This window comes from Gracilinanus agilis, chromosome 2 (assembly GCF_016433145.1).
Source record: "Gracilinanus agilis isolate LMUSP501 chromosome 2, AgileGrace, whole genome shotgun sequence".
Classification (NCBI taxonomy): domain Eukaryota; kingdom Metazoa; phylum Chordata; class Mammalia; order Didelphimorphia; family Didelphidae; genus Gracilinanus; species Gracilinanus agilis.
Window position 1 is genome coordinate 645,554,776 of NC_058131.1, and position 11,447 is coordinate 645,566,222.

Consider the following 11,447-nt stretch of genomic DNA (forward strand, 5'->3'; position numbering starts at 1 on the left):
TTATTGTGTGACCTTGGACAAGCTGCTTCCTCTCTTCTGGGACTGAGATTTCTCAACTGTAAAATGAGGAGATTGGACTATTTGGTCTCTAAGATCTCTTCCAGCTCTAACAGCCTGTGATTCTATCAGCTCCTAAAATTCCACATTCCCAAGAAGCCTTCCCAGATGAAATGGAGCACGGAGCAAACTACCATTCCATATGCAGTTCCCATGAGGCTCTTCTCACTCTTCACCTTATAAGTACATTTATCACCATGCCTGCACTTAATGAATATGCTAAAAGAGATAGACTATTTGTTCTATGAACGAGTTTATTTCAGTATTGTTCCTTTTCCACTGTAAACTTCTGGCTTTGCTGGTAATATCTAATAAATCCTGGGCAAAAAAATTAATGGGTTTTAGGATCATAAAAGTAAAGGGTAGTAAAGTATAGTGTGAATAGCTCTCAACTTGGACTTGGAAGGCCTGGTTTTAAGTACTACCTTTCCTTTTTGTCCCCTAGAAGAATAATCCTAGGCAAGTGATAACCTTTTTAAATCTCAGATCCATTTTCTGTTCAAAGGGCATGAAGATAGTTGTACTAATTTTCTAACTACTCTTTATAAATTATGAAATACTAAAGTAGAAATACAAGCTACTATAATTATACTCAAAAAGAAGAAAAAGAGTTTCTGAATTATATCAATTTTATTTCCTAAAGACTATAACATGAAAATGCAAGTATCATTAACAGAAAGAATCATGGAAGCCCAATTAGTCAGGCATTTGGAGGCTATATTGTCTAAAGTGAGGCTCCTCAATTGAGAATATTCTCTCCCACTTCTTGTCTTCCTAGAGCACTTTGTCTGACTCTCTGCTCTATCCCTATCACTCTAGATCTTGCAATTTATTTGTGTGTATGTGTGTTATCCCCTATTCCTCACCAGGATACCCTTTTTGCTTAGAATGTAAGTTCTTTGAAAGCAAGAGCCAAGTTATTTTTTTTTAACCCTTGTACTTGGGTGCATTGTCTCATAGGTGTAAGATTGGTAAGGGTGGGCAATGGGGGGTCAAGTGACTTGCCCAGGGTCACACAGCTGGGAAGAGAGCCAAGTTATTTTAAAAAAATCTTTGTATTGAGTTTTATCACAATTTACCCGGCACATAGTAGGAGATGGAAAAGTGTTGAAGGAATACTGGCATTAAAACTTGCAGAATTGCCATGAAATGAATGGAAATTCTATTTGTTTCTAGGTTTTACCTGCCAACTGTGAGGGTTATGTCATCTACACAGCTCTTGATTTTATTCTGGGCTTCCAAGTGAGTCATGTTGCTGGTATTTTCTCCATCAATGGCCAAGATAAAATCTCCAATACATACATTAGCCAATGCTGCTTTGCTGCCTGGAGTAACCTGAAGAAAAGGGGACACACAGTATGTTAGTCACTTAAGATCTCAAATACGCAAATAGATTATCTTCCCTCCTTATTGAATTTTCATTGGTTGGAGCAGAAAGTCACTTGCCCTAAAGAAGAAGACAATTAAAAAAAGATATTTAATTGCTTAAAATTATAAATTTAACTCACTGAACAATTAGTTTATTCCTGTTTGGGCAGGTTGAAAAGAACACTTGACTTGTGGTCAAGAAGACATCTTAGATCTACCACTCCTAGTTATATAACTTAAGGCAAGTCACTTAATTTCTCTGAGCATTGGTTTCCTTACCTATGAAATGGGGATAATAATTGCATCATCTATCTCATGAGGTTATTGTAAAGTAGGAGGGAATGGCAGTATCATTTCTACTCAATTTGGCTGTAAATTCCATGAAAGAGAAGTGGATACGGGGTATAAAAACCTGTAAAATGGGGCAACACCATTGCAACCAACCTCACAGGGTTGCTGTGTTGTGTTTTATAAACTCCAATTATATTACAGGACCAAATAAGAAGTATATCAAAGCAATCTGAAGCCACAGCACCTGCTTTTAATAGCTCTTTAATCATCCAGTGGTCCGTTGTCAAAGCAGAATCATTCCATGCAGAAGCCAGCTGATCTCACCTTTCCTTTTCTATAGCAAAGGAGACATTGCCCAAGTTGGGGGTGGGCCGTACGACAGGAGGGATTAGCAGCGGGGGCCTACTATATTTTCTTTCAGCTTACGATCTCACAAGAGAATGTTATGGAAATATGCCCAAGTAAATAGGGCTTAGAAAAAAGGTATCATCTCTCCTGCCTTCTTTGTTGTCTCTGTTTTCACTTCTGGTCCTTTAATTTGTTCTTTCTTGGAGGAATGAGGCTCAAATAGGACTTACAGAAATTCCAATGACAAACTAGTTTTTGCTCTAATTCTGCTAACAAATATGGAATATGGTGAAAAGGGAAAACCCATGAGGTATAGAAAAAAGATCACTACCTAATATGAGGCTGTATGGTCTAGTGGATGGGGGGGGGGGGGAGACAGTCTGTCAAAGTTGAATTCAGATCCCACCTAGAACAGCCCATTAGCATTTTGACCACAAAATACCTAATTTTTCTCTGCCTCAGTTTCTTTTTCTATAAAATGGGGATAATAGTTCCTTTCTCAAAGGGTTGTAGTGAGGATCAGATGAAAATGTATGTAAAGTTTTTTGTAAGCTTTAAAGGGCTACATATAAGTAATCAGATGTTTTTCATTTCAGTTGACCACTCACCCTTGTTTAATGTTAGAAACCAGTAATCTACAATAGTCCACACTATTGCTGTTCTTTAACTTTCACAAAGTTCTTTCCTCAAAATCAACTTGTTAAAAATTGTTATAAACATTCTGCAGTTGGGAAAACTGAGGACCAGGGATGCTGACCTGCCTATAATCAGAGCAGCTTTAGAATTATGTGCAACCCGTGAGATCACTTTGTCTGACCACAGGTCCTAGTGAGTGTCATACCCGGGGCTTGAACCTGAGGTCTTTGACACTTAAGTTCTAAATTTTTTCAACATTATTGATATTTACATAAAATAAATGACATCGTTTCTGCCCTGGGAGTTTACAGTCTAGAAACTCCAAATACACATAGACAATGAAAGCTTACAGCCTCATATATCAAAGGGCAGAAACCACAAGACTTGACTTGAGAAACGCCCAACAAGAGTAATCAGAGTAATGTACAAGGAAAAAGAGGGAATGACAGTGTTATTTCTACTAAATTCGATCATAAATTCCATGAAAGTGGAGTGGCCGTGGAGTATGAAAACTTAGGTTCAAATCCTAGCTGGCTCTGCAACTTATGGCTGTGTATCCTCTTGGAGCCTTGGTTTTCTAGTCTATAAAATGGGATAACAACCTACCTCACAGAGTTGTTGCATTGGAAATGTTTTGTTAAGTATAAACTGAAGAAATGTGAACAATTATTACATTACAGTCAAGAGAAGGGAGAATCTGCCCTTGGGATTATCTTATCTGTGGGCAGTGGCCAGGATAAAGGCTTGCAGCAAATGCAGTTACCCCTTCCAGCTCCTAAGAATAGTGTCCAAGGGGCTCTAGCCATTTGGATGAAGGGCAAGTAATTTCAACAAACTTTTATTGAGCACCTCTTCTGTACCAATTGCTCCTTTTAGGTGTGGCAGAGAGAATAGGGCAATAGCTCCTTCCTGCCCTCAGCCTGTTTATTTTATCTAGGGTCAGGCTCCAATTTCTACTAGCTTCCAGATAGAACTGTAAAAAACCCTAAAGATCATAAAGTCCAATCCCTTCATTTTACAGAAATAGAAACTGAGGCCTCCAGAAATACAAAGGCTTGCTAGTTTGTGGCAGAGTCACCAATGGAAGAACGTTCTGCTTCAATCAAGAAAACCCAGGTTTGAATCCTGGCTCAGAAACCTTAGGCAAATCACTTGAGGTCCCTTGGTCTCACCTTCATTATCTATAAACTGGGAATAATAAATATTTATAGTACCTACCTGGCAGAGTACTTATTAGAACATTCTATGTAAGCTTTAAAATGCTATCTAAACATGAGGTTTTTATTATCAGCCCTCAGTTCTGATGTTCCAGGGCCTGCATGAACAGCTTTCTCAATGAGATTTCTTCATAAAGGCAAGTCAGCCCATATTGGGTTTACCAATGACAGGTAGCCAAGGCTTTCTCTTGGGAAGTTAAAATTCCAGACCTTTTAAGAAAACAGCATTTGGGTAATTATTCAAAAAGCAATCTCTGGACACAACCTCTGGGTTAACTCTTATCTGGCCTTTATCAAGGAAGTTGTCAAAATGAGGTTGTCACTGAAAAAATTTGTAAATTCAAGTCAGTTACTTAACCCATGTTTTTAGTTCCTCCATTTGTAAAGTACAGGAAATATCAGTGTTCTCCCTTCCCTTCTTCAGCTAATGACATCAGGGTCACAGCAAGGCATGACCTTTGAGAATCTACAAAGCACGGAAACCAATTCTACTAATACAGCCTCGTATTAATTCTTTGGTGGTTTTCCCATCTGTGACTGCCAAGGAGATCATGACCTCTTCAGTCAGAGGCAAAGCTCATCTTCCTATCTCCTTTAGATAAAAATACCAAAAAATTGGTGCCATCCTTGAATGCAAATGTGCTGGGTAGACCCCTTTGCTTTCGGTGGAGGTGCCAGGCTACTGGGAGTATCACCACAAAAATGTCTTGATGAATTTCATTCCAGTAAATGTTGGGATAGATTCACTGAATACATGCTATTCTGATGCATCCTTCCCTTTCATTCTATTCCAGTCCTTTTCATTCTATCCCCTTGTGGCAGCTGAGATCAGCTATAGCTGCTAATATTTCCCAGATGACCAATTTCACTGAATGAGAGGATGGGGGCATTTTTAAAATACAATCCATTTTTTCCCCAAACTTCTTACTTTTTCATGTTCAGACAAAGGCCCAGCTCCATTGACCTCTGAGTTGATATGATACAAAGCCCACTTATTGCAAGATGGTGAAGGTCTTTTTAAAAAGTCAGAAACAGACTTATAACCTTAAAGGGGTCCATTTTTTAAGTATGCCCTCAAGGTTCCAGGGCAAAGAGCACATACCATAAATACAAATTACTATATGGCTGCATTTCCAAATTGTCAAGCAGCATGCTGCCCTTGCCAATCTCATTCCTACATCTCTTGCCCCGCCTCTTCCTGCCCTTTTGTCAGTTGCTGGGAGAAGAAAAAAAAAAAAAAAAACAGTCAACATAAACCAAGCAGCCACTTGGGCTGGGGTGTGGACAGGATCAGGGCTTCTGGTAAGGAGTATAGGGCAAATGAGAGATTGAAATGGAAAAAAGGAATTCACTGAGATGACATCTTAGGGATTTGGAAAGCCAAAAGTGTCATTAGGAAAATACTCGAAATAGTGATTACTAGATGCTCTGTAAAGGATTGATGGGAAAATATATATAAAGAATTTGTACAAGATGAGATGGTATGAAGGGGGTGAAATCATAGGTTTAGGTCCATGAAAGCATCAAAAAGCTGTTAAATAGATAGAACTCTAAGGGGTCCAAGGTAAGATGTTTAGAGGAAGAACTGGAAATTGGTGTGAGAGAGAAAAGGAAAAAAATCCCAAACTTGCAAAAACAAAGGGGGTTTTATTGTTGTTTAATCATTTTACTTGTGTTTGACCCTTCATGACCCCATCTGGGTTTTTTTTAGCAAGAATAATGGAGTGGTTTGCCATTTCCTTCTCCAGTTCATTTTAAAGATGAGGAAACAGAGGCAAATGGGGTTATGTGACTTGCTCAGGGTCACACAGCTAATCAGTGTCTGAACTCTGGAAGATGAATTATCCTGACTTCAGGCTCAGCATTCTATCCACTTTACCACCCAGCTGTGGTGGTGGTGGTGGTAATAATAATTACTAGTACTTATAAAGCACTTTTAAATCTTATCAAGCACTCTAATGCTGGGAGCTAAGTCCTATTATTAGCTTTATTTTGCCAATAAGGAGATAAAGGATAAAAGAGTTAAGTGACTTGCCCAAGGTCACACAGCTTGTGGGTACCTGAAACAGGATTCAAACTTGGGTCTACCTGCCTCTAAGTACATCACTCCATTCATTGTATCACTGCACTGCCTATAATATTGGATGATTGATAAGTCACCTTCTAGGTTTAAAACTCAAGGGAAGAAATAATGCCTACAGTTTCTCCCAGCTCTAACAATCTGATTTTAGGCTTCCAGCTAGGGTCCTTCCATTGCCCTGGGTCACTCTTACACCACATGCACTAAACATGCTTTGTGACGGTGCTATAATTAGGAAAGGCATTTGATCTTTCTAACTGAACACTCTCTACTTAAAAGATGTTTTGTGTGTCACGTATAAGTCATTGAGCTAGGAAAGGGTGGTAGATAATTATACACAATATATGTAAGTAGCAGGAATCTGATATGATGCAAGTAGCATTTAGATACATGGATAATTCATTCACTCAACAAGTATTTATTCATCCATTAACCAGCTAGTACATATTTCCTGGACCATAGGATTCACACCATGTAAGCTCTATTCTTCGGAAACTACAGATATGATATAGAACAATCTCTAAGGTAGAAGACCCAAGGTATCGAATGGGACACACATATACTGTCAGACTTTGCTGAGCTCTTTTTCTTTTTTTAATCTTTGTTATAAGAGATGGCCTGCTAGGAAGGGGAAGAAGGAAGGATATATATGTAAAAGATCAAAATAAAAGAGCAGTAAAAAAAAAATATTAAGACTGTCTAAGTTCCTATTAGAGATTAATACTAGGAAATACAACATGTGCAAAAATAACTGCAAGTAAGCAATAAGTGATTTCCAATGTAAAATTAGATAATCAACCTATAATTTCTTAAGTGCAAGACACTGTACTCGGTTCTTGGGCTACGAACAAAAAAATAGTCCTTATATAACAGGAGTTTACATTCTACTGGTGAATATAGTATATGAAATATGAAACGTGAATTTTCATACTGACTATATTGAGTATTACAAAAATTCAGGGAGTATGAAAAATCATAAGCTTCTACTTTAAGATCATCTGGGTCAAGCCCCTCATTTTACAGATGAGGAAACTGAGGTCTATTGAGTGGGAGAAGTTTGCCAAAGATTGTACAGATATGTGGTACAAGGTCAGGACTTAGCACCAAATCTTGTGAATCCATATTTGGTGATCTTCACACTTGGTGTAAAATACACTGTAAAGAGAAGGTGTTGAGGGAAGTATGTGGTTCAAAATTGGGCCTAGAAAGAAATGTAAGATTTGTATTGGTGGGGAGAAGGCACTGCTGTTATACACTTCACCCTCAATTACCTCCCCCCCTCCCACATCAGACATCCTATTGCATGCCAGGAAAATCGTTGGGCATTAATAACCACCATCTGTGACAACTGATGCCAGCTGCTATATGCCTCCTCCTATTCCAGATCCCCAATCTAAGGGGCATTCATTTGTGCTCTTTCAGGCCAGAGGATCTGCAACATGTCACTGAGGGTTCAAAATATTTAAAGTAGGAACAGTTCTGGTTGTTCCAGTCTGAAGCTGAATCTCCCAGATGAAATCAGTAAACACTGAAAATCCCAGAAACAACCTCTTCCCTCACCCCTAATTACTATAGAGATGGGGGTGAGGTGGGGTAGGAGGTATTGCCAAAAAGTCAATGGATGACTAGAAGATCATAAGATGAGTAACTAAGAGCTAAAAAAGGCTACAGAGGTCATCTAGTCCAACCCCCTTCCCCATTTTACAGATGAGGAAACTGAGGCCTGCAATTAAGTGATTTGCTCAAGGATGCAATAGCAGCAAAATGCATAGGATTTAGAGCTAGAAATATTCTCAGCGTCCATCTAGTCCACTACACACGCATGCATATCCCTTCATTTTATAGGTGAGGAAACTATCTTGGGGTTGGAGGGGGTGGGGCGGGGGCAAGTGATGGTAATCATCACAGGTGGCATTTGAACTCTCAGATTTTTTTACTGGAGCCCATGGTGTCCCGCTGGAAAGTGAAAGTTGATTTTTCCGTTTTGGAAGCTGAGCTAGTGACCAAGATGGAAAGGATCTAAGCCAGTGATAAATGAATGAAGAAACAAACAAAAACAATGTGGTGTGGGAAAAGTTAAAAGAAAACGTACATTCTATTATTCAGCCTTCAATTGCAGGTGTGCGTGGGCTACTTCAGCCAACTCACTCCCGCTAGCAAAGTTGGGAAGGAAATGAACGATGGAGGACCAACACCCCACCCCACCCCAACTTGTGCTCCGAAGTAAATAGTTGTGATTGATTGGGAGCCCAGATAAGACGGTCACGCACAACAGTCCTGGTTCGCAGTCGCTCAGTTTTAGGGGATGAAAGAATAATCCTGTAAGTCTTTTCTCCCGAAGATTTAAGCCCCAACCCATCATAATTTGAAGGGAAAGTAGGAGCAAGCACCAAATACACCTCTTCACCCCACGCGTGTTTTCCGGCAATCCCAGGTCGGATTGCAACAGCCGCACCTGGACCGCAGGAATCTGTGGCTCCCGGACACTGTGCAGGGCCAGAGCTCCGGGTGACCACGACCAGGGTCTAGAGGGAGGGTGCTGCCGGCTGCTGACAGCCCCCAGCCCTGGGAACCAGACCTATGACTGCTCCAAGAGCCGCAGCCTCTGCAAGTTTCCCCGGAGTGTGCCTGTGCCGCTCCCTCTCTCCACACTAGGTCCCTCAGATCAGCCCAAGCACAGTTCTCCACCCCGGTGCCCTCGCACGGCCCCGGGGCAGGCACCGCAGCCCGATCGGGACCTTACCCGGGAAATGGCGAGGGGCTGCTCGAAGTCCTTTCCTCCCACGAGGCGGAAACCCCAGGGTCCCGGCCCCTGGATGACAATCTTTTCTGTGTTCATGTTTCCCAGCCTAGGTGAGGTGGCCAACGGGGAAGGGACTAAGCCGGCTCTTGGAGTTGGCGAGGAGCAAACAGGAGCGGGCGAACGAGAGAGCAGCTCAGCGCAGTCCCCGGGCCAGCTTTGCTAGAGCCGGAGCCAGAGCAGGGGCTGAGGCCACCACAGCTGCGGCTCCGCCCAGCCCGGCTTGTCTGCTCCCGCCCCTGTCCCCGCCCTCGCCTTTGCCCTGGCCCTGGCCCTCACCGTAGCCCAGACCCAGTGCCCCGACTCTTCCTGGCCCTAAACAGGTCCTCGCCAGCAGGTCAAACCAGGGCACCTTCACCGCAGGGCATATAAAGGAAAGGAAGGAGAGCTTTCGAGGATTGGGTTAATTTAGGGGCGCACAGGGTGGAGACACAGGAGAATACCACTAGTTCCTGCTGCCCCCTCCCAACCCCGCATCCCCCAACCCCACCCTGGCCAGGGAGCCCGAGGCTCTAAGCAGGAGGTTGGGGCAGGCTGAAACCCGCATCCCTGCAGGTCCGCAAGGTGAGGAAGGGTGGGGAGAGGAAGGGTGGAGCTGCACCGGTATTTGGTTTTTAACTCTTGAAGAGCTGTGCAGTTATCTTACCTGAGCTCAATCCCATCTTCACTTCTATTACGCATAGTAACAGCTGATTTTTTCTAATTCCAGGGACAATCTAACTTGACTTCAAAGCTTCCTCAGTTCAGGACTTATTCAGTTTAGCAACCCCGCCTGGCATGAATAGTTCAGGAGTTTGGAGAAAGGGGCCTGGACTGAAGGAGTTGCTGTAACTCGGAGCACTTGACAAATGAAAGAAAAGATCATTTTAAACTTGGGGATGGGAAATTTCCGGGAACTTGGAAAGAGCACTGGACAGAGCTACTAATTCTCTGTGTAACTTTGAGCAGGACACCATCTTTCCAGGCTTCTCTTTCCTTATCTATAAAATGAAGAGCAGGACAGGCAGCTTGTTGTAAGTGAGTGAGTGGAGAGAAAGCTGGTTTTCCAGTCAAAGAGAGTCTGGTTTGAAGTCCCCTCCTCTGAAATATTGACTGTGAAACTTGAGTTCAAGTCACTTAATTTTTCTTTTTCTTTCTTTCTTTTCTAAACTCTTATTTTTGTTTCTAGTATCAATTCTAAGACCAAAAAGCAGTAGTCAGGGTCACACAGCTAGGAAACATCTGAGGCCACATTTGAACCCAGGACCAATCTACTCTTAAAGCTGATGTTCTATCCAATATGCTAACCAGCTGTCCCCAGGAAGGTGCCTTTTTCAGTGTCCCAAGAAACTCTCTAAGGCAATGATGGTGAATCTTTTAGAGACTGAGAACCCAAACTGCACCTTCAGTCAGAGGCAAAGCTCATCTTCCTATCTCCCAGAAGGGAGGAAGTAAGCACCCCCATTGGGTTGTTAGGCAGAGGGGTCAGTGATGTGAAAAATGTCCTTAGGCAGAGGGGGAAGGGAGCAGCCCCCTCCAGCACACCATAGGTTTGCAAACACAGCTCTAAGGCATCTCTAAGGCGTCTCTAAGTAAAACTTTAAAATGATCTTCATTGGTCAAGGGAGTTCCCTCAATAGGTGCTGACTCGATCAATGAAATTACAGGTCACCCATCACAAAATAAATAAAATTAAAGAAATTGGGCTGGAATTCAGATCCCATCCAGATCTTTAAAAAAAAAAAAAATCACTTCGAATGGTTTGGTTTTTTTCAAGTGTCTCTGGACTGAGGAATTAATTGCTATTCTATGAGGGCAATAATCTTGTTTTTTGCTTGTATATCACCCACAGTGACTAGCAGTGTTGGGCTGGTAGCTGATACTTACTACATACCTTCTTTGTGCTCCAGCCACAACCTTTACACATACATGGTTTGGTTTCAAAAATCTGCTATCTGGCTTCCACCCACCTATTTTCACTTATGCCCTACTTCTGCCTTAGATATGCTACAGAGAGTCTGAAGTCTCAATCTCTATCTGACAACTGGGTCTATGGGAGCAGGGTGTTGGAGAAGCCAAAAGGAAGAGTCACATCTGGTAAGAGGTGATCTAAACTGAACTGCAAAACTGTGGCGAGATATCTCCAGATTCATAACCCCGGCAATGTTTTACAAAATCAAAAATGGATTCAGAACTCAGGTCTCAACTCCCAGTTGTCATTGTGTCTCTACGCCCTGGAGTTACACTCATCTCGAAATTCTCAGTTCTAAAGGATGTCTGACAGCATCCTCCTTTGGGTTCTCCTCTCTGCCCCCAGAGGAACTGTGAAAGCAGAAGCCACAGCCTCAGTCCCAGGCATAGTTGATAGATTGGGGGTCCTGGGATAACAGAGGAGTCTTCTTAGGAGGTTTGCCCTCGAGCTGTTAATCACACTGTTAACTCTTCTTTAACTGCACCATTGGTCCGGCTTCCCTCTTTATGTAAAATGAACTAAATAGAGAGGAGAAAACCAGCATCAGTGGCACTCAAGGCATGGGCCATGTTTCCTATCTCTTTCAGTCTTTCCTCCCCTCCCCTCCCCTCCCCTCCCCTCTCCTCTCCTCTCCTCTCTCCTCTCCCCTCCCCTCCCCTCCCCTCTCCACTCCTCTCCTCTCCTCTCTCCTCTCTCCTC

General features: G+C 42.4%; 1 protein-coding gene across 1 annotated transcript in view; it reads right to left on the reverse strand.

Moving 5' to 3' along the window:
• PDLIM1 (PDZ and LIM domain 1) overlaps positions 1–8,943 on the reverse strand; it is a 46,778-nt gene extending 37,835 nt beyond the window's left edge. The window contains exons 1-2 of the mRNA XM_044665724.1: positions 8,741–8,943; positions 1,241–1,392 (exon numbers count right to left, since the gene is read on the reverse strand). Of these exons, the coding sequence (XP_044521659.1) occupies positions 1,241–1,392; positions 8,741–8,836 (248 nt within the window). The 5' untranslated portion in view covers positions 8,837–8,943. The remainder of the gene's footprint in view (positions 1–1,240; positions 1,393–8,740) is intronic.
• Positions 8,944–11,447: the final 2,504 nt, after the last annotated feature.